General features: G+C 39.3%; 2 protein-coding genes across 3 annotated transcripts; one reads left to right on the top strand and one right to left on the bottom strand.

Annotated features, from left to right (window-relative positions):
* Positions 1–4,865: 4,865 nt before the first annotated feature.
* On the bottom strand, positions 4,866–13,217 carry sowahca (sosondowah ankyrin repeat domain family Ca). The gene is made up of 4 exons (XM_084725364.1): positions 12,649–13,217; positions 10,610–10,992; positions 8,623–9,012; positions 4,866–6,842 (listed from the first exon to the last, which is right to left on the bottom strand). Exons 1-4 carry the CDS (start codon positions 13,004–13,006, stop codon positions 6,372–6,374), a joined length of 1,602 nt encoding a protein of 533 aa, XP_084581490.1. The 5' UTR covers positions 13,007–13,217; the 3' UTR covers positions 4,866–6,371.
* A 1,082-nt stretch (positions 13,218–14,299) lies between these two features.
* septin10 (septin 10) lies at positions 14,300–23,960 on the top strand. Of its 2 annotated transcripts, XM_084725365.1 has the most exons (10): positions 14,300–14,462; positions 16,002–16,116; positions 16,366–16,561; positions 16,694–16,880; positions 19,578–19,739; positions 20,877–20,973; positions 21,418–21,586; positions 21,670–21,802; positions 22,639–22,817; positions 23,877–23,960. In XM_084725365.1, the coding sequence occupies exons 1-10, from the start codon at positions 14,433–14,435 to the stop codon at positions 23,890–23,892; spliced, it is 1,284 nt and encodes a 427-aa protein (XP_084581491.1). In that variant the 5' UTR covers positions 14,300–14,432; the 3' UTR covers positions 23,893–23,960. The 2 variants fall into 2 exon arrangements, with proteins under 2 accessions (XP_084581491.1, XP_084581492.1); XM_084725366.1 differs by lacking the exon at positions 23,877–23,960 and having other exon boundaries at positions 22,639–22,821.
* The last annotated feature ends 1,892 nt before the right edge of the window (positions 23,961–25,852 follow it).

Raw genomic sequence — 25,852 nt, forward strand, 5'->3', positions numbered from 1 at the left:
GTCCTTGACAAGAAAAAGTTGGAAACCCCAGTAAATAGCCTATATATGATTCTGAATTTGGCCATTCTGCATAATGAGTACAGTTATTTTTGGTACTTTAAGTATTTGTGATGCGTATTTTTGTACTTTTAATTAAGTGTTTGAATACAAAACCTTCACTTGTAGCAGACTATTTTAACACTGCAACATTTCTACTTTTACTTAAGTAAAACCTCTGAAAGCTTTGGAGATCATCTATGTGTGGTCAGGGGGTTGAAGTGTATCCACAAACACTATATTTAAAGTAGATACAATTACATTAAAGGTCAGTTATCTTCAAAAAGGTCACAATAATCTACTTCAGTGTTGTAAAACAACATGAAAACCTCTTTACAGGCACCACATGCTATGAGACAACCAAACATCCGGCTGACACTGCATATTTGTTACTTGCTTGATGGCTGTTTGGCACGGTCAGTCCTAAGTTAGGCTTTGTATGAATGTCATCATCGCCGTGGTAACTGTTTAGTGAGAGAGTGAGAGATCGGGATAGATTGGACATGGATTCGTCCAGCAGCGGAGGCCCCAGGCAAAAAAGTTGGCACAGTTTCCCTGAAAAGATGGCAGAGGAATTTACATAATAGGCATTACCCCGTTCACTTTGTATGTAGGTCAGTAGCTGCAGTCAGACAGGCTCTCTTTACTCTGTCCCGATCAGCAGTCATCCAACAGATAGGCTGCCTAAGGCAACAGACTCGGAGTCTACTGGCCCAGGAAAACGCTCATCCCTTCACTGACCTCCATACATCTTGTCTGACTGGAAGATGAGAGCAATAACAGAGATCAAAAGGAGCATCAAAAGAGCAGACTCCGACTCGAGAGCATTTACATCCACACGCAACACGTTTGTAATTGTAATGACCGTATACTTGTAATCCTGCTTTTATGTGGTCGATTTGTTCTGGTAAACATGAAGCGGAGGACAGACCTACACTGGGATTGTCAGAGCTGGGGTTATCTGTCCAGTTCCAGGCGTCGAAATGCACCACATCCCTCTCACACATGTGATGGCTTATGAATATGATTTCACTTAACAGGCTTTACTAAAAGAGTGCACTCAGTAGAGAGCGAATCCCTGCCAGGCAACAGATGATGAAGCACCTACTGCAATGCCACCACGACTGCCAGATACAACCAGTGGAGATTTGCAAAGTTCTGCCAACACTGACACGACCTCCACACTCTGTCTGGAACTGAAAGAAGATTTCAAACCAAAGCAGTTGTTGATCACTTGTGACCCCTAGAGACCGGTTAAGAAGAATTAAAAGTCAGTTGTGAATGGTCATATATGACAGAATTACTGCCTAACAGTTGTATGTCTCCACCAACCAGTCAAAGGTGCAGTTTACATCCATGTCTGTCCAGACCAACATTAGAAATGAACAAGATCACAGCTGCCAAAAAGTGAAGCCAAAGCATCTCAGCTGCCCCCCTGGTGGCTGACTGCAGTACCAGTCATAAACTGCCTCTCAAATATGACATGGGAGAAACTAAAAAGTCAAAATACACTTCAAATAAATGTTTTCATTTTAGGTAGCTCTTATCACAAAGATTTTTCTCATCAGTTTGGTTGTAATTAGTAATTTGCTTTGTGTCATGCTTGTCAGCTGAGCTCTGCTTGTGACTGAGTCAACCGGTTGTGTGGGCGAGAGCTGGTACTGTACTAATTCTGGCTCCAAGTGATGTCACCAGTGCAATATGGCAGCACTCATATCTGGTATATTTTGGCTTCACTTTTGTACAGTGGCAAGAAGTGGATTCAAGTCGTCCCTCTTTATTTACCATCACTGGTCCAGTATCACGTCGTGAAGACTTTAAAGGAATTTAATAAGGACCTTACCTCTATACTGACCTGTAACTTTGAAGGAATGTAATAAAAGGTAAGAAGTTTTTTGGGTTTTTTTGGGGCTAAATGGAAGTTATCACCGTACATGTGTGATTCTCGTGAATAATTTCCAGTGAGAAAAATGCTGTCTTCACTTAGAGACTATTTTTTTTACAGAGGAGGACTTATGATGTCACAGTGAAGTTGACCTTTGACCTTTTGGATATTAAATGTCATGACCACATCATTTTATCCTAGTAGACATTTGTATATAATTTTGTTCATAATTAGTGCATGAAATCTTGAGTTATGTCCAAAAATGTGTCTGGTGAGGTCACTGCATCTGCATCTGGCAGTTGTGGTGGCATTGCAGTAGGTGCTTCACCATCTGTTGCCTGGCGGGGATCTGCACTCTACTGAGCTCATGCTTCTAGTTACTGTAGGAATTCATGAGAAAAAGGAGAAGAAGAAGAAGAAAAAGACTGTGGTGGCTGCTGATAAGGGGAGCCTCTCCACGCTGTGGCCTGGATTAAAATATATATTTTTGATTTGGGGGTGAACTGTCCCTTTTTTGTATTCTAACTCAATCAAAATGTTTAAAGATTACTGCAGATTGCTGAGAATTACATTCATTTTGCGAGGACCTTCCATCTTTGTCAGAGCCAGCCCGAGGCATAAGCAAACCTGCTTAGGGATCCTGTGGCCAAACAGACACTTACTTAATTGGAAAACATCTGCTGTTAATTTGAACTGTAATTAACGTGAAACGGGCAAACAAAAACAGTTAATCCGGCACGAAATTGAAATTTTAAGGGAGGACACTGCAGCAGTAACGGTGTTGTCAGAGAAGTCAGTATTTCAACTTAACATGTTTCCTTGATTTCTGATGGCACATATCATGGTCATTTTATAAATTATTACAGCAAATACATTACAGATTTGTCCTTTAAAGTGCAACTTAACACCAGACCAGTCTTGTTAATTTGCTACCTGTTTAGGATTAAAAACAATAAGAGAGTAAAAACATGCCAGGCTGATGTTAGTATGATGCAAACAACACAGCTACAATCAATAAAATTGATAATGGGCGTGTTAGATTTACAGTAGGTGGTCAGAGGTTGGAGGGGTAAATCAAATTCTGCTTAGGGCTCCATAAAGGCTTGTAACAATAGACGCACCCACACACACACACACACACAACAGGTGCAGAACGAGGACTATCTGTGAATATATTGGGTGCAGTGTTACAGCCCATGGACAGGAAGCTGTGGATATACTGTAAATGCTGAACCAAAGCTGGCAGAGGGGGTCATCAGATCATCAATTATTCAGCACCACCACACACGGACAATGACTTGGTGTCAGCAGGACTGCCAAACAAAATATCCTGCTTCATCTACTCTGATCTAATTTGACTCTAGTATTCATGACTGCGTATATTATAACAACTCTGACCATCATGTGCTACACATTACACGTTCCTACATATTCCGTACATCTGTTCGCTTGGATGGCTGTAACAGTTAGTAGCATACTGTAACTGAGAGCTGACTTTATTTTTATGCAAACTACTATTGCTTTATTTCATATTCAAAGATGAGACATGAAGAGAAAGATGACAGTGGCTCAGTAAACGTGTATTCACATTGTAACTTCACAGTAAACAATGACTTACAGACATAAGAAATGAAAAGGACAGTCACCCCGAAATTAAAAATACATATTTTTTTCCTCTTACCTGTGGGGCTATTTATCCATCCAGCTGCAAAACTCGGCAACTCACACCAAAAAAAAATCTAGACAGATAAATAGCTCTACAGGCCAGAGGAGAAATATGCATGTTTCATTCTGGGGTGAACTGTCCCTTTATCAGTGCACAGCATTTACATTTCGACTGTTCATGCATCTGAAAAAGTGACGTCAAGGTAGGTTTGTACAATACATTTCTACATCAAAAGAGTTGACCATTACAATTACATGAAGCCCTATGATTTGAGTACAAATGCTACAAAGTACAAAGGGAACATTCATGAAATCTAGGATGTGTCACTGATACGATAATCAGTTAATCATTAAGGTTCACATATTTGGGAAAACAGTCAAAAAAGTCAATGTGCTCCTCAGATAAACGTACAGCAAATTATGGTCTAGACATAATGAACAAATGATTGTGTACATGCAAGGTTAGACAAATACAAGAGGCCAGTTTATTAAGTATAAAATGCAGTCCGGAGTGATAAGGTGGACATGAATGAGCTGGTTTGATTGCATATTTACTGTAGAACTCATCAGTGCTAGGCTGTTTAACTATGGAAAGACCTTAAAAACCTGGAAAACTCCAACGTTTCACTAAATTAGATTTTAACACGAGCCAGTTCTGCATGATGAAAACACTGCAATCTGCAATTAGAGGCCCATACCACTTAGAAGCAATGTAACACTGAGTGAACCAGACTCAGAGGATTTGAGGTACATTGTGGTCAGTAGAAAAACTCAGATAAACAAAATCAGTTCTCTCTGTGCTTTCAACATGTGAAACTGTCCTGTTGTGAACTAAAGCCATGGCAGCCTGGAAACATCCGCCTCTCAGTGCAACTACATCTAGTTTTAACAACACTGTAAAAACGAAACAGCTGATAAAACTCAAAATTTTAAGTCAGCTTGCTTCCATAGATTTTTAGGTTTTGAGTCCAACTCAGACTCTTAAAAGGGACAGTTCAGTTCACCTTAAAATCAAGGAACTGCTTTCTCTCTGCAGTAGAATCCACCAGAACTACTTCTTTCTATTAGAAAGAAAGTAGTTCCTACATGAATTCCTAACAGCAAGGTGTGTGGATTATCTAACTGCCTCAAGATCTAGAAAGTGACACCGGCTTTGAGGCCAGACAAGCTGGGTGTCATTTAGTCCCATTACAGTGGAGAGAAGGTAGACATCTCTACAACCGATATCTCCAAAACTCTGCAACTTGCACCAAAAATATTTTGATGGATATATAGGAAAAAATATGATTGATTGATTTTGGGATTAACTGCCTCTTTTTAAGTTTTAAAAAGGTTTTACCAACTAATAATGTTTTCTTGAGATTGTTTTCTTTTCTTCTTTAGATAAACTTTAATCTTTGAGTTTTAGAAACCCACAAAAACTTGTTTTTAAAAAAATCTGTTGAGTAAACTCATTTAAGTAAAAGTAAAGAATGGTTAATAATTTAGAATTTTCAAATGCAACTATTAAACTTTTGGGCACCCAAAACACCCAAAACATTGTTTTGTTTATTTCAAAACTTAAAGGGACAGTTCATCCCCACATCAAAAATACATATTTTCCTCTGGCCTATAGGGTTATTTATCCATCTAGATTTTTTTGGTGTGAGTTGCAGAGTTTTGGAGATGTCAGCATGCCTTAATAGCAAAGTGCCATTTCTGCAGCACTACAGGCCAGGAGGAAAATATGTATTTTTGATTTTTGGGTGAACTGTCCCTTTAGGAGTTCGGGTTGATTCAAAACTTAAACATCTGGTGAAGGCAGCTGCCTGAAGATTAAGAGTTTTCTCAACTTTTTTTTAAAACAGTGTATGCTCTTTTATATTCTTGATCAACAGAAGTGAAAGTTATAGAAAAAGTTACGTCGCCTCATTTGTACTTATATACTGTATATACAGTGCATTATACACCCAAAGATGTGACAATTTGATCCTCCACTTATATCGACTGACATGGGACCAGTAACAGCTGGCATGGTTTTAGTTTGAGCAGTTTCCTCCCATAATCACAAACTATCTTCAAAGTGACGAGTGCAAACATGACATCTGTACATGGATGTGTGGACATAAAAGACTTCTGTGGTTACAACAGTTCAGTTAATATTAAAATCTGCTACTTAAAAATAAAAAAGATTCATTCACGTTACAGAAATGTACTAAAAAAAACAGTCAGCCCCGTCCAATCAAAGGGAGATGAAATATATAAAAATTAGTTATATGAATATATTACTTTACTCTGCAAACAAAAAGAAGATTGGTGGAATCAAACCTAAGTGTTATTTTCAAATCCGTCACCACTGTGAGTCAAACCTAAAGTGAAAACTTGATACAATCCTGCATGTTGCTTCTGTATTTGTGTAAACATTCTTCTAGTGAATGATTTTAAACTAAAAACACCCGGTGTAATATTTGCTTTGCTCTAAAGCAGAGCCTAAAAAAGAAAAACCACATAATTCACTTCTAACTAAATGAACTGTCGTGGAAAATAAAATGCTACATGAACTGTGGTACCCAGTGATCAACATAAGCCTGATAACTGCAATAGGAAGAAAAATAAGTTAGATTGTGGTTTAGTCATTCAAAATCCTATGATAATAAAACTTTAAAATCAGCTTGATGCTATATATTAGGATGTGTCTTCTTAATTTGGTCATAAAAATGTCTGACCTGTCAGCTTATAATGGTGAGTAAACTGTATTTTGTAAATCGAAACATGTCAAACTGGTTTATATCTCGATGTCGCTGGTTCATCCAAACAGGTTGGACAGTGGTCGGGTTCTGAGAGGACTGCTGGGGAGCTCCTCCGCTCTTCCCACCTCCCCGGGGTCCCTGAAGGAGGCGCTGTGGATGATCTGGGCACGGTGGCGTCCCCGGTGCAGCCTGGCGTTCAGCCGGCTCAGGGACGACTTCCTCTGCATCCCCCCCTTGGTCCTCCCGGTCGCGACTGCCTCCTCCGCCACCTCAGCTGGGGGGTTCAGGAGCCGCAGCGGGTTCAGATTGCCCGGGAGGACTCTGGGAAACCGCCAGCCGCGCCCTCCTCCTCCTCCTCCTCCGCTGTTAGTGTTTTCGCTGTCTGACTCAGCGCCCGGTGAGATGACCACTCCCTCCTCCTGCAGGTCAGCGGCCAGAGGTGGGGGCAGGTACTGGATGGCTCGTCTCCCGCTGTAGTCTCGAGCCTCAGGATCCGCGTCCCAGTCTGACAGCAACACACGGACCACCTGCCAATCACAACACAATAAATAATGAAATACTGTTACCTGTCGCTTACAGCAGAATTTACAACTTGACTTATAGGCTAATATTGTCTGACACCAGTACCAGTAATACTGTACATCTGTGAATTATATAATATGAAACTGCATCTCATCAATAATCAGCATGTGAACTTTAAAAGACCAGTTGTCTTGTACAGTCCACGGTTATTTCTGTCCTTCCTTGGTATGGATTTTATATGTCATTATATTTTATTTGTAGGGTGTATTTTCATTGTCTGATAAGGATCAGACCAACTCTGACTCAGTTATAGTGTTTTCTCTGATGATCAAAGAGCGCTGCCCCCATCCAGTATTCATGAAATTATTGATATTTTTATATTAAAATGACATTTATTTACAAGCAAAATTATTTGTGTTTTACACTCAAATGCGTAAGTTTTTCCTTCTAAGTAAATATCAGAAAGAGATTTCTTTTTGGTCAATATCTATTGTTTTCCTATGGCCCACCTAATGCCCCACCAAGGCCTTTTATTTATGATGTTCTCATCCTTTTTGGGAACCGTAAGCATACAGCAGACAAGTGATCAGCGTCAGTTACAACCATGGACACTGCGGTTGATCAGTGGATGGGTCGCATCTTTGTGCTACGCATAAAATATAACAGCATAACTTAATTAATTTATTAACGCTCTCTCCTTTGGCCTTTTTTTCATTTAATTTCTGATTTTAGTTTTAAATTACTGTCCCCATCTTAAGAGGTTTCACCATAGAAGAACACAATAGCAGTTGGCCATTACATGAAGTTCCTCTGTTCAATGAAGAACTGATGCAGTGTTGAAACGGAGAGGAAGATGAAAGATAAACAGTGATCACGCCGGTCTCTTCTCCAAAGGGAAGAGAAATACGCTGTTTTTATATTACAAGAGGCTGCAGCGTTCATACAGCCACTGGACCTGAAAGAATTACCTGTGAGCCAGGGCATAAAACAATGATAGCAGTCATGTCACATCCATAATTTTTCCTTTTAACTCACTGCTGTCACATCAATACTTGGCATGCAGAAAGTTCAGGTATCATAAACGGTGTCAGGAAGGAAAAATGGTGTCGTAAAAATTCTGCTTAAAATCATAATGGACTGTGTTTTGGATTCAATGAAAATTAAAATAGTGAGTGAATACCCTCGCTGCAAGAAAACTTTTTTTTATTAGAGCCCGACTGATATTATATTATACTGACGTTGGCCTATCACAGCTATGTTGGTCTATATTGGTACTGACATATATGTTGTCCAGTATGTACTGATATGATAATGTTGTGTGGATTGTTTTGATTTGTTAGTTTTATAGGTGGCATTTTATGTCATCTGATCACTTTTCTTTCTTCTTCTTTCTTCATCACAAGTGTTTGATAACCACATTTGAGGAATCATTGCAAAAATGTGTATTTACATTATGTATTCTATATTCTGTACATTATATTCAGGATAAAGAATATTGGCCGATATATAGATACTGGAAGTTTTTTTTAAGGTCCTAATATTGGTGTTGGCTCCAGTAATCCAATATTGGTTGTTTTTTTGTTTTTTTTTTAAACAAATTTATGATAACACATTTAATCTTTTCAACTCATTTTATGTAAAAAAAAAAAAACTGTTGATACAAATTAAGTTTTTCTACAGTAGATCATTCAGTACCAACAAGGACTTTAATGATTCTCGCTGAAGCAGAGAACGTATATAATTATCTGCTGCTTCACACTCCACTACCACCACCAGTCAACCCACCTGTGTGTGTCCGTGCATGGCTGCCAGGTGAAGCGGCGTGTATCCAGCGCTCGATCTCACATTCACATTCAGAGGTACAGCGTTCTCCTTGGCGAAGGCGAGCAGCTGGGAGAGCAGCTCAGCTTTGCCCTGCTTAGCCGCCCAGTGGAGGCAGGTGAAGCCGGTCACAAAGTCTTTCTTGGCCACGAGGCAAGGCTCCACGGCGAGGAGGGGCTGCAGGCTTTCCCACAGGCCATCTGAGGCGCACAGCATCCACTGGTGTTCCAGTGGGTCCAGGGTCACTGACGCACAGTCCTCATCAGTGCCTGAGGAGAGGAGCGATGTCGAATCTCCATCACTCCTCACTGAGTCCCGGAGGCGTGAACCACGGTTGATCAGAGACCTCCGAACCTGCAAAGGGAAGAACATTACTTTTAGTGCCACACCATTTAAGACAGTAGTTGTTGAGTTTTGTATGACTGTGGAATACTTTTTGGTGTCATAATGATGGCTTTTAGACACATTTTTTGCCAATACATCCCTAAAACGGTTCTTTACAGGACCTCAGTGGCTGTAAATAACAGTTACACAACACTTCAAATGTTCCACATTTCATACATAATTTATTGTAATTTGTGGAAGACCGGCTTAACAAAGGCCAGATACCAGGGAACTGAGCATATTGTTCATCACAATAAAGCATCAAACTGATGCTGATGTGTAAAGTGAGGTTGTATGAGGTACTTATCAGTAGTCAGTGTATTAGCTACAGTAGATGCAGGTCGACATGCAAAAGGTTTAGAGAAGCACAGAGGAGCACCAACACAGATGCTAAGCACTGAACTGTTGCAGACAGGGTCAGCAACAAAAGGTATTTTAGGCTCTCAATAAAGGTCCACCAAAAAACTCAATATCAGTTTAAGCGCATACTATGTTTATAATATTTTCACCACTTTACTTTGTCATCAGGTTGACTTTTTTCATAATATAAACCGTTAAATAAGCTAAGTATCACCCTGTCCAAACCCACCAAACTCCACAGGCAAAATCAGTAATTTTATGTCACAAAACACAGGAGTTGCTGGACTACTGCTGCCTCAATGTGTTACTTTGTTTGTGTTACTGTGTGACTTTGGTGAATCCAAACTAACCTTTTACAACACCAAAGTCACACAATAACACAAGCTAACTAACAGACTGAGGCAGCAGTGGACAAGTAACTCCTCTGTTTTGCAAGGTAAAATTACTGATTTCACCAATGGAGTCTGGTTGAGCAAGATGGGACAAAAAATTATATGATACAATATTGATTTTTGTTCCTGATCCTGTCTACAGCAGTACATTGCTTAGTTTCCTTGCTGGTACTCCCCTCTGCCTCTCCAAACCATGGTTGTGCCGACCGGCAATCCTAATTTTTTTCAGTCGTTCTCCTATGATAATAACCAAAAAGAGATCATCGTCATCACAGGTCAATCTGCTTAAGAGTTAAGCTGAGCCCGATTAGAGGCAGCTAGATTGCATCATCACCGTGTCGAATATCGCAGTTACATAAGACAGATGCTGTGGAGTCACACTTCATGAATATTGCATCGCTGGTCTCAGCCCATCAGCTGTCAATGGTTGCACTCTTGGTCATATTGAAAGTTACACAGTGGCAGAAGCAGGGGAACCTGCTTAAATTAATCTACGGACGGCTGGGTGCCATTCAGGTTTTGGAGCACACCCAAAGGTGAAGCACCTGTTGTGACATCTGTGGTTTAGGTGTGGCCAAAAGTATGACATGGTTCAAAGTTTAAAACAATCAAAAGCAGCTCAGCAGCATTTTTCTTTTACATCTGAATGAGTGATTTTTAAAGGTTGAAGGCCATTTTTGTTACACGCTTAGATTGTTACTTGTTTAAACTGCTGTGCCCTGCAGACAGCTTATTAAAGCTGCCATACCATAAACTATGACTCACAATCACCTGGAAGCTTTTTAATTTCATGCCGGAGAAACACAGTATCCTACCTGAGGAGAACTACTCATCATCAGCTCTATGAAGTTCCTGCGACTTCCTTTGGGGGTGTTGACGTCTCCAATAGGGTCCAGTCCTTCCAAAGCGCTGTCCTCAGATAGGCAGCTGATCAGCATGGCCCGCTGGGACCCTTTGGACACCCTGCGCGCCCCCCTCACCTGCTGGCTGTGTGACCCTGCAGAGTGAGCCTGGTCCAGATCTGGCAACCCGATCACCGGGGCTGACTCTCGCCTCCTCCTCTCCCTCAGCTTCACCTCCCCTCCTCCGTCAGAGGTAGGAGTGTTGGTCTTATTATCCGTGGAGGGGTCCTCAGGTTGCTCATTGGCATTCGACTGTTTATTGTTGTCCAGGCAGGCAGCCAATGAGCTGGATGCTCCTGTGAAACCATTGAACATTTTTTGGAACTGTCATCCAGCTCAAATACATAATCACAATGGCATAATCCAAACCTGATCTGACTCCACTGTAATCCCTACAGGTATGCTAGAGGTTAGCCTTGGAGCTCTTTGTGTTATTATTATCATCCTGAATTATTGGAAAAAGACCCTGACTGATATGTAAATCACAATATTGGCCTATCACAGATATATCAGTATCAGCATATATATATATATATATATGTGCCTATATGAAAACTTTTTGAAACAGAAAATAATGCAGATTGTTTTTATTTGTTAACTTTAAATGCAACATTCTGTTTATATTTCTTCAAACACTAGCTAACTAGCTTGCAAATCTATATCAATTATTAGCTAGCTAGTTAGCTAGCTTTTCAGTTTTTCTAACATTAGCTAACTTAAGATGCAAATACTGTTGTTTTTACAGGTTCCCCCTGAACACTAATTTACACCCTCTTCAAAATTCAGTTTTCTTTCCAACATAGATGAGCCTAGCACACAGAAGATCTAAGTACAGGAGACAACAAAGGATAAAGTTGACCGAGGTATCAAGCTTACTCAGCTGTCATTGAAGCCAATGCATGCACGACCGATACTGAATTTTTGGGGCAGATGCCGATACTGATACAGAATATATACATAAACACACATTTTTTGCAATGATCCCTCAGAGGGTGTTTAACACTTGTGGAAAAGATAGAGGGAGGATATTTTATAGTTTAACAACAAACTGTTGTCCAATATGATATCAGGGCACTGAAAAAGTAAACTCTCACTGCTACTGTTAATAATTATAAATAACTAAAGAAAAGAAAACACAAACAGAGCAAAATATATGTACACATACACATACATGTATACATAAAACATAGATGAATACAATCTACATTATGTTCTAACAAAAAGAAGTTTTCATATAAAAAAAAGAAAAAATGTGTGAGAAAGCAGAACAGAAGTACTGTAGAGCTGCACAGATGTCCTGGCCTACTAATCTTCTTCTCCAGATGTTATAAAACGTGTTTGTTTAGTACAGACCGCAACAACTGTCACATCATGATTTAATTTTTTTTTAAATGAAAATTGTGACGCACAAATAATCATTCCCACCTATCGCATCACTCACTGCAATCACAATTTGAGTAAAAATAATCACAATTTGACCCTTTTTTATCATATCATGCAACCCTAGTGTTTATATACATATATTTTACATTCTGTATGATGAATATCGGTCAACATATCATTAAAGGAATATTTTACTCCCTAATATTGGTATTGGCACCAACCCCCTGAAATCCAGCATCGATCTGGCCCTATAACTGTAAACTTGTTTTGATGTAGGGAAAGAGGAAATAGGTCACAATCAAAGGTATTGATCACTGGATTTTGACTACTTCAGTGTAAGCCAGTATAACAAGTACTGGCCTTTATAAACAATGGCCAAACAACTGTTGTGGCTATTCAGAGGGCCAATGCAAAACAATACAATCCAAGCAAATATGTGAACAAGTAGATATAATGCACAAACCAGGGTATATAATATATATATAGAGAGAAATTTACATCTGAATAAGAAAAATAAATCGTCGCACAATTACATGCAATGAAATGAAGACAAAGTGCGTGTCCCTCACCTGTTTGGTCTCCGTTATCAGGGTTGCCGTTGACATAGTTGTTGTCCTCCAGTGTCTCCGGGATATCATTACCGTTACACTCCGTGTGATCGTGGCCGCCCGTGTCCGCACGCATCACCGACTCCGCGCTGCCGTCAGCGTTCAAACACACGAATTTCACGCCGTTCTCCACCTTCACGAAACCCACGTTGTCCACGATGCGGGTCAGCACCTCTCGATCCACCCCTTCCTTCGACTGGTCATTTTCCCCGCAAATTGATAGGAAATGATCGATCAGCTCCATCTGTTGGACCCTCCCTCCTCTCTCCATCAGGAACTCCTGCACGGCTTGCTCCGTGCACTGGGACGCCATCATCATCCCGAACGGCCCACAACAGAGCGCAGAGATGGCCCAAAACAAGTCACTCGAGAACGTTTAAAAATGACTCCATGTTCACGTTACTGTCAGTCACAGAGGTCGGTGAGGACGGATGACAGCATCTTCTTCACTGCTTTCCTCCTCTCCTCCTCCATGGGGAGTGTCTGTCGAGCTCTGGCAGATAGGGGTCGCACGTAGCTGAAGCAACCAAGCAAACGGTTCACCATGGCAAAAAATCATGCTGCGTTCATGTGCTCCTCGTAAACTCAGGCGCCCGATACTAGTAGTAGTAAAAACAGACTGAGTTTTAGAGAATGCAGCCTTATTTTAAATGTCGACTGGGCCGTGATGGCATGAGAAAGCGGTGGAAATATGCTTCGGGCCTGTACTGCATGACTAACTGGTTTAGTATTTTTTTTTTTTTTATGTGGACTGTGATTGGATTATACTGCAGATACAGGCTGTTTTTTTTTTACTGAATTTGGAAAATCCAGTTTTTCATGCTGTGCGCCTACACCCTAAATTTGAACTGTTTTGTTTATTATTGAGGTTTTTATTTATTCTTGAAATTTTATTGTGGCTTCTTGCTGACATTTTTATGTAAGTTTGCGCCTGGGAGCTTTAATTTTATTGTTTTGCTACATTGTAAATGAGGTCTCTATCTCAATGTATTTTCGAGTTAAAATAAAGGTTAAATTAATGAATGAATGTGCAATATCTAGTTTACTGACACAGAGGACTAAATGAACCAGAAAACATTCAACATTTAAAAAGCTGAAATCAGAGAATTTAGAACTTTTTTCTATAAAAGTAACTCAAACCGATTTATTGCTTATCAAAATACTTGACGATTAATTTCATAGTCGATTATTACTTGACTTATTGTTGCAGCTCTCGTAATACCTAACTAAAACGTGTTGTTCTGATTATATTAACTATTTCAATACCTGGATATGCCATGGCAATATAGTCGTATGTGAAACCATGCATCAACATAATAGAAAAACTGTTTGGATGTAGATGGACAATTTTTCTGATAGTCCTCAACATATCATGGAAGCGACTTGGGAAATTAATTCGCGCTGTACCATTTTACAAAGAAGGGGGGTGGATGCATACCTACAGTAAATTAGATTTGTTTGGCGAGACTTTCTTGCAATCATAGTGCGTTTTATTCCTCGGTAACGTTGCATGTTTGAATTCTCGTTACAATCTGGCCCAACTGATTGACTTTTAGTTTTAAAGCAAATTTACAAACTATAAACTCCACCTCATTCTTGTCTTGAATGGTCTAGTCTGTCCAGTTGTCGACGGTAGACGCAGTGAGGCGGTCTCGATTAGACTTCTAAAAAAAGAAGTCTGTTTTAAGTCAGTTTTATTGTATTACTTCTGCATCTGTCGAGGATATTAACTTCTGGCTAAAACTATGGCTTCTTCGGATGTTGCTCGACAGCCGGTTAGTATTTTCTGTCTTTGTTGTAGACAAGTGACATTGTTCTTGACAGTTGAGCAGGGAGTGTCCGCCGGGGCTATCATTAAGTTAGCCGCCGCTAGCCCGATAACTTTCTGTCCTTCAAGTTATTGAAAACACGGCAGCACAAACATAAAAACAGTGTTGAACACTAAAACACATCCTCCCTCCACATCGACATGTGTCCAGAACACCTAGTGGGGCTTTTGAAGTTCAATTTTAAACTTTTCTCATGTGTCTCTGTCATCAAAATACACCGCTGAGGACGCTAGCTGGCTAGCACAGCGTTAAGCTAGCCACTCAACAGTTAAAAGTTTTGTGCAAGTTGTTGTGTTTTTTACTCGTCTGCAACAGTTGCTGAAACAAAATTGCCAGCGTTTTAGGTCATGTTAACTGTACAGTGAGTTGTTATGTAGAAAGTTCGATAAGCGCCACTAACTCACATTTTTGAATGGAATTAGGTGTACAGGTAACGCTGGTTAGTGTAACCAGGACATTTGGGCAAAAATAAACATGCTGTAGAAACTTGTGTGAATAATGAGTGTTTCTCCACTTAAAAATCATAGTTCACAATTATGAAAAGTTGAAGGTCTGTCATTTCTGGAATTTCATAAACGTCAGCAAATTGTGTCATAACTAGGTCAGTGTTACTCCTCTGGTTTAGTGATTTCTCAATACAAGTTCGGAGAGGGGTGGGTCAGAGGAGGATGATAGGAAAGCAATGGACGATGGGTAAGACATGGACTGTTAATAAGGTGAGTTAGTGTTTTCGTAGCCAGCACAGTAAAGGAAATTTACTCCCTGGCCGATTTTATTGTAATTGCGATTAACTGTACAGCCATATTAATTAGTTAATGCTAAAAAAAGTAATTATGTAGCTATGATTGTGTAAAATTTAGATGCCTGGACCATTTGCTGTGTGACTGATTTCATTTCTTTATCACATGTGCATTATTGTGAAATTTGGTTTACATTTTCCATTTATAAATTGATAAAGAACATACCATTGTTTAATTGTCTTGTTTTTTGAAATTCTCTTTATTGTAATATATCAAGGTCCAAACAAACAACTGCAAACAATGTAAACATACAGACTTAGACTTACAATTAAAGTTATATCTCTCCAAGCCTTCTGTAATGCTCAGTGTTAAGAGAAAGCAGTAATACTGAATTAAAATTCATTTAAAATCATTATACTCAAATCACTTTATAATACAAAAGAAGTTAAGAGAAAAATAAATAAGTACAACAAAATAAAAAAATGCATTAAACAAATGGTGGTCATTCAGGTGTAACATCTTCTAATATTATGTGGTATGAATGTGTTAACAAATATTGCCAGAATTGTCACTATTGTGCATCCTTACAACAGGAGAGCAGACACGTGATAAAAGTGATATTTTACTTTTAGTGCTGAAATAATCATTTGTCCCCAAAGAATAGTTTTTCTTATTTGAGGAAAAAAGTGGCCGCAGCATCTAGAGACTAATCTGTTTGTCTGTATGCGTTGGATTTCTTCCTCAGGATAAAGGAGTCCGGCCCCTGTCCCTGGCTGGCCATGTGGGCTTTGACAGCCTCCCGGATCAGCTTGTCAACAAGTCCATCTGCCAGGGCTTCTGCTTCAATATACTCTGCATCGGCACGTTGTCATACACTTACACACACATACATGCACAATAAACTCACCCTTACTGAAACACAGATATACACAGAATGTCACCGCTAAAATAAACTGCTCTTGTGCAGGAGTGTGGATGTAAAGCTTGGTTTTGAGTCTTCCTTCCCCAAGCAAATTAAGTTTTAGTAATATGCATGTAGCAGCTTGTTTTGACATTGGCATGACAGTGATAAATGGCTAAAATCGTGTTCTGTCTTTTTCTGGCCTTAGGTGAAACTGGTATTGGCAAGTCTACTCTGATGGACACTCTGTTTAATACCAACTTTGAGAACTTTGAGTCATCCCACTTTGAGCCTCAGGTCAAGCTGCGGGCTCAAACCTACGACCTACAGGAGAGTAATGTCAGACTACGTCTTACTGTGGTCAACACCGTGGGCTTTGGAGACCAAATGAACAAACAAGAGAGGTGGGAGGAGTGATTAAGAATAAGTGTTAGGTTACATATCCTATTTTAAATTTATTGACACTATAACCTAATCTGTGTTTCCCATTCATAAAATCCCTGTTTCTGATCAGTTCTGTGTCTCTCCTGTTGTAGCTATCAGCCAGTGGTGGACTACATCGACAGGCAGTTTGAGAGTTACCTGCAGGAAGAGCTAAAAATCAAGCGCTCTCTTCACAACTACCATGACTCGCGAGTCCATGCCTGTCTTTACTTCATCTCCCCCTCAGGTCATTCACTGAAATCGCTAGACCTGGTCACCATGAAGAAGCTTGACAGCAAGGTAGGAGAAGGATCACTGTATGTGTGTGTTTTGAAGCATTGGACTGATGCATTGGTTTGTCAACATATCAGGTGGTTTTTCAATGTTCCCTTTGATATGAGATTTATGAAATACCAGAAAATATTAGCAGATGCTGTTAATATCCCAGTCAGGCATATGCAGGGAATTCTCATGTGAATATCGGGCAATAAAAACAATGGTATGCAATATAAACAAGAAACAAACTGAACTGTATAGCTTACACCATTGCACATAGGAAATGTTGATATTGCACAGTTTGAAGTGAAGAAATTACACCTGAAATACTAATATAGCATAGCCGACTAATAGTTGCAGCTCTACACATGATAAGTGATTACAAACTGATGTGTAAGTGATGATGAGAAGTACTGTATTAGAGACTAAGCTGTGGTTGTTTGTAGACTTTCCTCTAAGTGTGTTTTTTTTTAATGCCTGACTGTTGGGAGAGCTTCGCTCCACGACTGGTTAAACCCCTCCCTCCCTTCACTCTTGAAGTGGTCAGAAACTTTCCCATGCTCTCTGTGTGTAGTGACTTTGTGTTTTTTGTGTGTTTGTGTGATTTCGCTGCTCCGGAGTGTCAGTAACCCTGGATTTGCGTGTGAATGGAGCAGAAAAAGCAGTGGAATGCTGTAATCACCTCACACACACACACACTCGAGTTGTCCTTTTGTGCCACTGTACAGATACGTGCAGAAAGAGCCATTTGTTGAATCTGCAGCACTGACGGAGAGACAGTCAGTCACTCACTCAGACAGCTGTTGGAACAGATCTCCTGGCATTGTTTTGTTTTCTCTGCTGGGATCAGTGTGTATTCTGTATGTGTGTATGGGTGTGTGGTCTGGCCCTGAAGCTTGCCCAGTGACAACAACTCATTCCAAGCCTCTCTTTGGTACGACGAGTTGACGGACAGACAGGCAGGAGAGGAATGTGGGAAGACTTGGACAGCAGAGTGGACTGCTGGGCCAGAAATAACATCAGTAAACCTGGTTTATGTAGCACTTATCTAAAATCAGTTTTGAAAAGTATTTTAGATAAACTAATGAAAATAAATGCTGTAGAAATCGTACTGTTGTTTATACTTTGCCAGAGTCAGACTAATGGATGCCTTTTGTAATGCATCTGGATGTAGCTTCACGGTATGTTGATCAGTGAGATTAGCTTGGTTTAGCTCTGGTACTAGATGTCTTTGGCATCTTCTCAAAGTTCACAGAGTTAATGTTACTAGTTTTGTCTTAAAGTCTTTTCTAGGGCTGCAATGGATATAATGATTATTTTCATTGTCAACAAATCTATTATTTTCTTGATAAATCAATTAGTTGTTTGCTCAATGGTGGAAAAATGGTGGAAAAATGTTAATCAGTTTTACACAAAGTCCAAGAAGACTTCCTTAAATGCCTTGTTTTGTCAAGAACCCAAAAATATTTAGTTTATTGTCATAAAGGAGCAAAGAAACCAGAAACTATTTACATTTAAGAAGCTGGGATCAGAGAATTTTGACTTTCTTTTCTTTAAAAATTAGTCAAACCAATTAATCAATTATCAAAATACTTGACAATTAATGAAATAATGGACTAGTAATTTATTAATCGTTGCGGCCATAGTCTTTTCTACAGGACTATACTCAAATTAACAAATTTGATTGGCCTCACAGCGTGGTGGCTACTTACAAAGTGGATTAGAACTTGATAGTATCTGTTTTTTTCTGTGTTAAAATTAGTGACTAATGAGGTGGCTCAGTGGTGGTCGGCTAATGTCACAGGAGTCTGTGGTTAATGGAAAATTGTGTGAATATACGTGAATATAATCACATGTAAAATCTCTCATTTCTCACAATTTCAGAAGTTATTTATTTATGAAATATGCACATGTATGTCTTTAAATATTGTATGAAAAGGATAGTTTGGATTATTTGAAGTGAGGTTGAATGAAGTACATATCCATCGTCAGTGTGTTACCTACAGAAGGTCAACACACCCCTGATTTGAAGAAGCAGCAGAAGAACCAGCACAGAAGCTGAGCAATGTACAGCTGTGGACAGGGTCAGCAGCAAAATGTATTTTTGCCACTTAAAAAAGACCCATCTAAAAAAATAATATTGGTTTAAATCTCTGCTATATTTAGAATGTTTTCACCACTTTACCTTTCTGTCAGACAGCCTTTTCTGATGGGGAGACTCCGGTGGCTCCACTGGGAGTTGCTGGTGTACCACTGCTTCACTCTGTTAGTTTGTGTTGTTATGTGACTTCGGTCAATCCAAACTAACCTTTTAAAACACAAGTCACACAAACAAACTAACAGATCAAGGCAGTGATACACAAGCAATTCCCAAGTTCTCCCAAGTGTTGAAAGCATTCTAAATATAGTGTACACTTAAAATGACATTGCTTGTTTTTTATAGAACATCCCTTTTTAAGTGGCTAAAATATATTTTGTTGCTGATCTCATCCTCATGTCGATCACCATAAACTGTAGGTAGTACACTGATTTATCGATAAGTATCTCGTACAGCCCCACCTCAAATAATCTGGACTATTCCTTTAAAGGTCTAATTTATCTTTGTCCAGAAGTGTCCAGATAATAGTGTGCATAAATATGTATTTCCTAATGATTGCTGAGAAATAAGAGGCTGTTATTTTGCACATGCACATTAACCTGTTGTATCTCATCTTTTTGTAGGTGAACATCATCCCTGTGATCGCTAAAGCTGACACGATCAGCAAGAGCGAGCTGCACAAGTTTAAAATCAAAATCATGAGTGAGCTGGTCAGCAACGGCGTCCAAATATATCAGTTCCCCCTGGATGATGAGACCGTGGCTAAGGTCAACACTACAATGAATGTAAGGAAACGCACACACACACTCACCACCTTGAACTTGAATGTTTTCTTAGGGCCAGGTAATGCCTGAACTGCTGCTCTGTTCACCAGGGTCTATTGGTCAGTTGAGGAAAGAATGTTATTTAATTATTATAATATTAATGGTATAAATATTTTGCAGACATTACATATTTTAAGTTATAAGATTTTTGCCTGCATTCAATATGCTGATATTTTCCAACTTATCTTGGAACAAAGCTGATGCCGACACCAATATATGCACAGATTTTTTTTTCCACATAATTGCAGAGAAAATCAAGTATTTTCTTTAGGGGAACTGACACATTGTTATGCCTGCACTTATCTTGATGGTATACTGGCAGATGCAGACATAGAATACAATGCTTTTCAAAATGGGTGAATTGACTGGGCAAAATAAGAAAACTGCTGCTGAGGTTTTTTTTTTTCCTCTTTGTTCTCTTCTAAATTTGTCATGGTGACTGGGATGATGGCTCTTAAGATGGGCAATTAAAATTGTAGCGTGAAAAGAATGTGATTTTGGCTCCTCCTTGCATGACACACACTGAGCAATCATTGCAAATAGCAACCTTGATATTCATTTCAGCCAGTGAAAAAGACCTCAACACCGCAGACATATTTGCACCACGTGCACACAATTAATGTGTCATCTTATCAGCAATATCTGCATTTCGAGCCAACGCTGATAATTTCATTTTAAAGCCTTTATTCATCAATACAGATGACGTGCCGATAATATCACGCATCCCTAATTCTAAGTGTGAAAACTCAGATATAAAGATTTTGTGGTTTGCTTGTGTGGATTTTTCAGATCAGTCATCAGTGTGACAGATTTACACTATATTCCCATAGGTTTGCAGTTGTTTTATTTTCAGAGTTGAACTCACATTTCTTTGTAGCATCAGCAAAGTTAGAAAAATATAACTTAAACATGCAGACACTGTGTGTGTGCATGTGTGAGATAGTATTGCTGAGGGAGTTGGTGTAAAGAGCCGTGACTTAATAAGTTTTACTTTCACTTCTTCCAAAACTTTATTTGCCTAAGACTGGCTCTGTTTTAGTTGTAGTGTTGTGGATCCATCCATGTTATATGTCATATTGAAATAAACTGTTTTCATAGGGTCATTTGCCATTTGCTGTAGTTGGCAGCACAGAAGAAGTCAGCGTTGGCAATAAGATGGTGAAGGCGCGTCAATATCCCTGGGGTGTTGTACAAGGTGAGATGGATCATTGCTTGTTTTTTTTCCCTCACAAATGTGCTCGTATTACCAGAGACCTTGCTGTTAATTGCAGGATCACATTGATTTAATGGACATCTAATTATCTTTTCAGACGTATTTTTTTCCCCCTCACAAGAATTATCACACATAGTAATGAGTACTTTGGCTGAGACAGCTCAATACATTTTGAAATCAGCACATTCTTGCCCAGTGGAGTTGGTGTTAGCTGCCAGCTAACCTCCATTAAAGAAATATCATTACTGTGGCTGTCAGTAGGTTTTCAGTTTCAGTGTCTGATTGTGGTCTAAATGCTTCTTCAAAAGCTTTTCTTGCCTGAAAGAAAAACATCTGAAGGAAGTCAATAAGAAATTTACAATTATTTAATATCAGCTTGACGGCTAACCTTTGTGTTGGTGTTGTATCTATTGATGTGTGTGTCAGTGGAGAACGAGAGTCACTGCGACTTTGTGAAGCTGAGAGAGATGCTGATATGTGTAAACATGGAGGACCTGAGAGAGCAGACTCACACTCGCCACTACGAGCTGTACAGACGCTGCAAACTAGAAGAGATGGGGTTTAAAGACACGGGACCAGAGTGCAAACCCGTCAGGTGAGCTGGCAACTCATAAACAAACACCTGTCTCGACTCGATGTGCAACTGATATGGACTGACAACTCTGTCTGTGTGTGCAGCTTGCAGCAGACATATGAGGCCAAGCGTCAGGAGTTCCTGGTGGAGCTCCAGAAGAGGGAGGACGAGATGAGGCAGATGTTTGTGCAGAGGGTGAAGGAGAAGGAGTCTGAGCTGAAGGAGGCTGAGAGAGAGGTATATTCAGCATATTTTGTGCATTAAAATAGCCACAAACTGGGCACACATCGTCCCGAGAGGTGTGAGTTGCTGACTTAACAGCATTTCAGTTTTATTTCTTAAAGCAAAACTAGTTTATTAAAGTGGGGGTTTTAGGCATCAGTTTAGTTGTTGATGAAAACGTTGTACTCGCCAAAGAATTGCTGAGATCTTGGAAGGCAGGAACACAGCAAAAATTGCAGTTCATCCTCTTATCTGTAGAGCTATTCATCCATCTAGCTTGCTGAGTTTTGCCAAAGAGATCTCTGCCTTCTCTCTAATATAGTGGGACTAAATTGTACTTAACTTGTGGCGCTCAAAGTGTCAAAACATACATTTGAAAAGTTCAACACCAATGTCTCTTTCTAGAAATCTCAACCCAGTTACCCAAGTGATCCACAGACCATATTGTGAGCAGTTTCATGTAAGATCTACTTTCTTTCTGCAGTAGAATCAACCAGAACTACTTTATTTCTTCTAGAAAGGGTCATGATTTCTGGAAAGAGACATTGGTGTTGATTTTTTTTTTCATATTCCAGTTCAACTTTGACCTGCCATACTAAACTGTTAGTTGTGACTGTATTTTTTCCTTCCGAAGTTGTAATTTGTCAGTGTACTCATTTGTTTTTTGAATGGATAAATGTGATTTTAACAGTCTGTTTTCCTTTTCAAGTTTTTTTTCTTTTGTCAAATCAAAGTAAAAGCATCTCTCCTCCCAATCTTTTACAATTTCACAATTGTTTTAATTTGCTACACAGAAAGGCAAAATGGAGGCATCTTTGTAACTCAGTTCTGTTGTTCTCTGTGTGTTTCAGCTGCAAAGTCGTTTCGAGCAGCTGAAGCGCCTCCATGCAGATGAGAAAGCAGCTCTGGAGGAAAAGAAGAGACTCCTGGATGAGGACCAGAGTTCCTTCAGTAAGAGACGAGCTGCCGCCCAGCTCCTGCAGGCCCAGAGCCTCACCGCCAACGGCAAGAAGGACAAGGACCGCAAGAAGTAAGAGGCTTCTCTAAAAGCTAATGCTGATGTTTCATGGAAACACTCTGAATCTGTAGGCAGTGAGAGTGAAATGAAACTTGTTGAGTCATTAGTGACCTGCTGTTGAAAAGGTTCAGTACTTAAGAGTTTTATATAATACAGGATACGTTGCCACCTGCTGGTAAAATCAATGCGGGGCGACAAATCTGATGACTTTTTTTGTCTTTTGTTTTGCAGTTGTACATTCAGAATTCAACCATTCATTGCCGAACATGATTCATGCTAATTGTTTCCACAGTCATGGCTGGCTACTTTTCTTTTATTAAAGAAGGAAAACCAAGAAGGAAAAACTCATTTTATATGAAAAAATGCTATTCGCATTAGATTTATTATTTAATAAATTTTCAAGTAGGGCTGCAACTAACAATTCATCTCATTTATTTTCTATATTAATCAGTTAGTTTTTTGGTCTATCAGATGTCAGAAAATGATGAAAAATGTTTATCAATGTTTCCATAAGCCCAAGATGACGTCGTCAAATGTCTTGATTTGCTCACAACCCAAAATGATTCAGTTTACTGTCATAAAGGAGTAAAGAAACCTGAAAATATTTACATTTCAGAAGGTGGAATGAGAGAATAGCTTTAATTTAATAATTGATAAATCATTGCAGCTCTATTTTCAAGACATTCTTTTTCTTTGTTTCTATCGTGGCCCTTTTTATTGTGTGGTATCAAAAAAGTTTCTTTCCAGAAATCTTTCTACAGTAAAAATAAAGTAGTTCAGACATGAAACTGCTCACAGCAGGGTCTGAGCTTTGAGCACCACAGGCTAAGTGTCTCTGTTATTACATTATGCTGGAGAGAAGGCAGATATCTACAGCTGATATCTCCAAAACTCTGCAACTCACACCAAAACCATCTAGGGGTGAACTGTCTCTCTAAGTTGCTTACAGACAAACTGTGTGACAGAGCCAGACAGTAAATTGCCAGTAAATTCAGTAATATGGCGTGGGAATGTTACTTGGAATTTGCTGTGAAATTGATTCTCAACTCAACTTCTTGTTCTCTCTTCCAGTTCTGGCTTCATGTGAAGAAATATCTGAAAAACACTCCAGTATGACCAGTATAACCAGTGACATTCTGCCCACATCCTTCCCAGCCCTGTGTGGCCAGTCTCAAAAAAAAAAAAATCCAACAGAAACCAGCAGCGTGTGCGAGTGTGAGTTTGACTTTGTGCCAAAGTTTAATGACTGTACCCATGAATCCTGTGTACGCTTTCATTAATGGTATTTTTAAACTTCTCTGTGGGTTTTATATCGCTTTGTAATGTTTTATATTTATCCTTTAATTTTTATACAAGGCCTTTCTTTTCAATATACCTCCCTCTACTTCTTTTTTTTTAAACTTCTGCCCAGAGGGTCACCTCAGTGTGATGATCCTCTCACAGCCTCCTCGTAACATACTGTACATCAATCAAATGACTTGGATAGGTACAAATAATACACTGAAAGGGACTTCTTCAGTTACATGTAATCTGTCTGCCATATCTTTAACACATGATAACAGAACTCCTAATGATTTATAATGCAGCCTTAATGACTTTGGGAATGAGACAAACATTGGTAACATGCTTGTTATTAGAAAGCTCCTTTTCAGACATGCTCGACTTCATGAGGCAATTTTGGTCTAAACAAACGGCTTGTCTTCATAAAATTCGTGACAGCAATCCGACTATGCTGGATGTGGTAAAATAAGCAAAGTCAGTATAAAAGCTATAGTAGCACAATATATATTTTTTTTTATTTCTATTGCACAAATAAAATAATAGTTTACAATGAGGGGATTGTTGTTAGGAATATTACTGCGAAATAAACCCAGACAAGGTGATGCAGGGTGTTGAACTGTCAGAGCTGCATCCATAGCTGCTATTCAGAAATATCCCACCATCCACTGCCATAACTGACCAATCAGAATTGAGCATTCAGCAGAGATGTGTAATATAATCAATTTAATAAACCACAACACTGTAAATGCAACTGTTTTAATTTGTAGGGGAAATTACTGTTTTCTTCATTTAAAGGAGCAATATGTAATAATTGCACGTGCAAAACTGAGTATTACAGTCCAATTTAATGTATGATCTATGGTTAAAGCGAGTTGTTTCCCCCTGCCCCCTCCTCCCCGACTCAGGGAAGTTTGTGTAGGATGCATTGCTGCTAGAGCACAAGACGCCTGCACCATCGTAAAATGACAATAACCAGCAGCAACGAGATGACATACTGTGGTCATTTTATGATCAGTTACATTGAAATCAGTACAGATTTCTCCTTTAATTTTTTAGTGATGGGGCAAAAGTGGAACAAGAACCTTCTGACAACCACAGTCATCATCAGACCATCAGTCTTCTAAATTTTCAGCTTTCATTCATGCCGACCGCTTACACGATCATCCACCAGAAACCCCTCAGATACAGCAGAACAGCTTGATGTTTTTTTAAAACTACATTTTGGCATTGTCAGATGCTGTAGAATCTGCAACAGAATTTTATGTTCCACACATAATTGACAATATAGATGAGAACATTTTTCAGGACATCCACAGGGATTGTTAGACTCGTGAGAAGCAGCGGCAAGCGGGTCATTAATAGAGATAGATAATAGAGAGATAAACAGTCGACAATCCACTTTATTATTTATTCAACACACAGCTGTTCTCCAGCAGTCCTGCTGCTGCAATGAGAGGGAATATAGTGTGAGCATTGCAGCTCTACATTATGTCTAACAGTCCTGTCATGTTTAAATAGAGCCATTGACTCCACTGAGATCTGTGTACAGCATGCTTGAATGCCAGAAATGTCATTAATTTAACAGATTCACACTAAAATCCAGCAATGCAACAGATTCCGTGTCTGAAAAGGGCTCATTTCTAAAGGTTGCTCTGTTACATTCATCAGTAAGAGTTGTCATAAGTATGGTCACAGGGCATTATAAGTCCCTTCATTGTATTATGTCTGATTTTTTTTTCTTCTCACACCTTCTTGATCATGTAAAC

Source organism: Lutjanus erythropterus, chromosome 8, assembly GCF_056507025.1.
Source record: "Lutjanus erythropterus isolate fLutEry1 chromosome 8, fLutEry1.hap2, whole genome shotgun sequence".
Taxonomy (NCBI): domain Eukaryota; kingdom Metazoa; phylum Chordata; class Actinopteri; order Lutjaniformes; family Lutjanidae; genus Lutjanus; species Lutjanus erythropterus.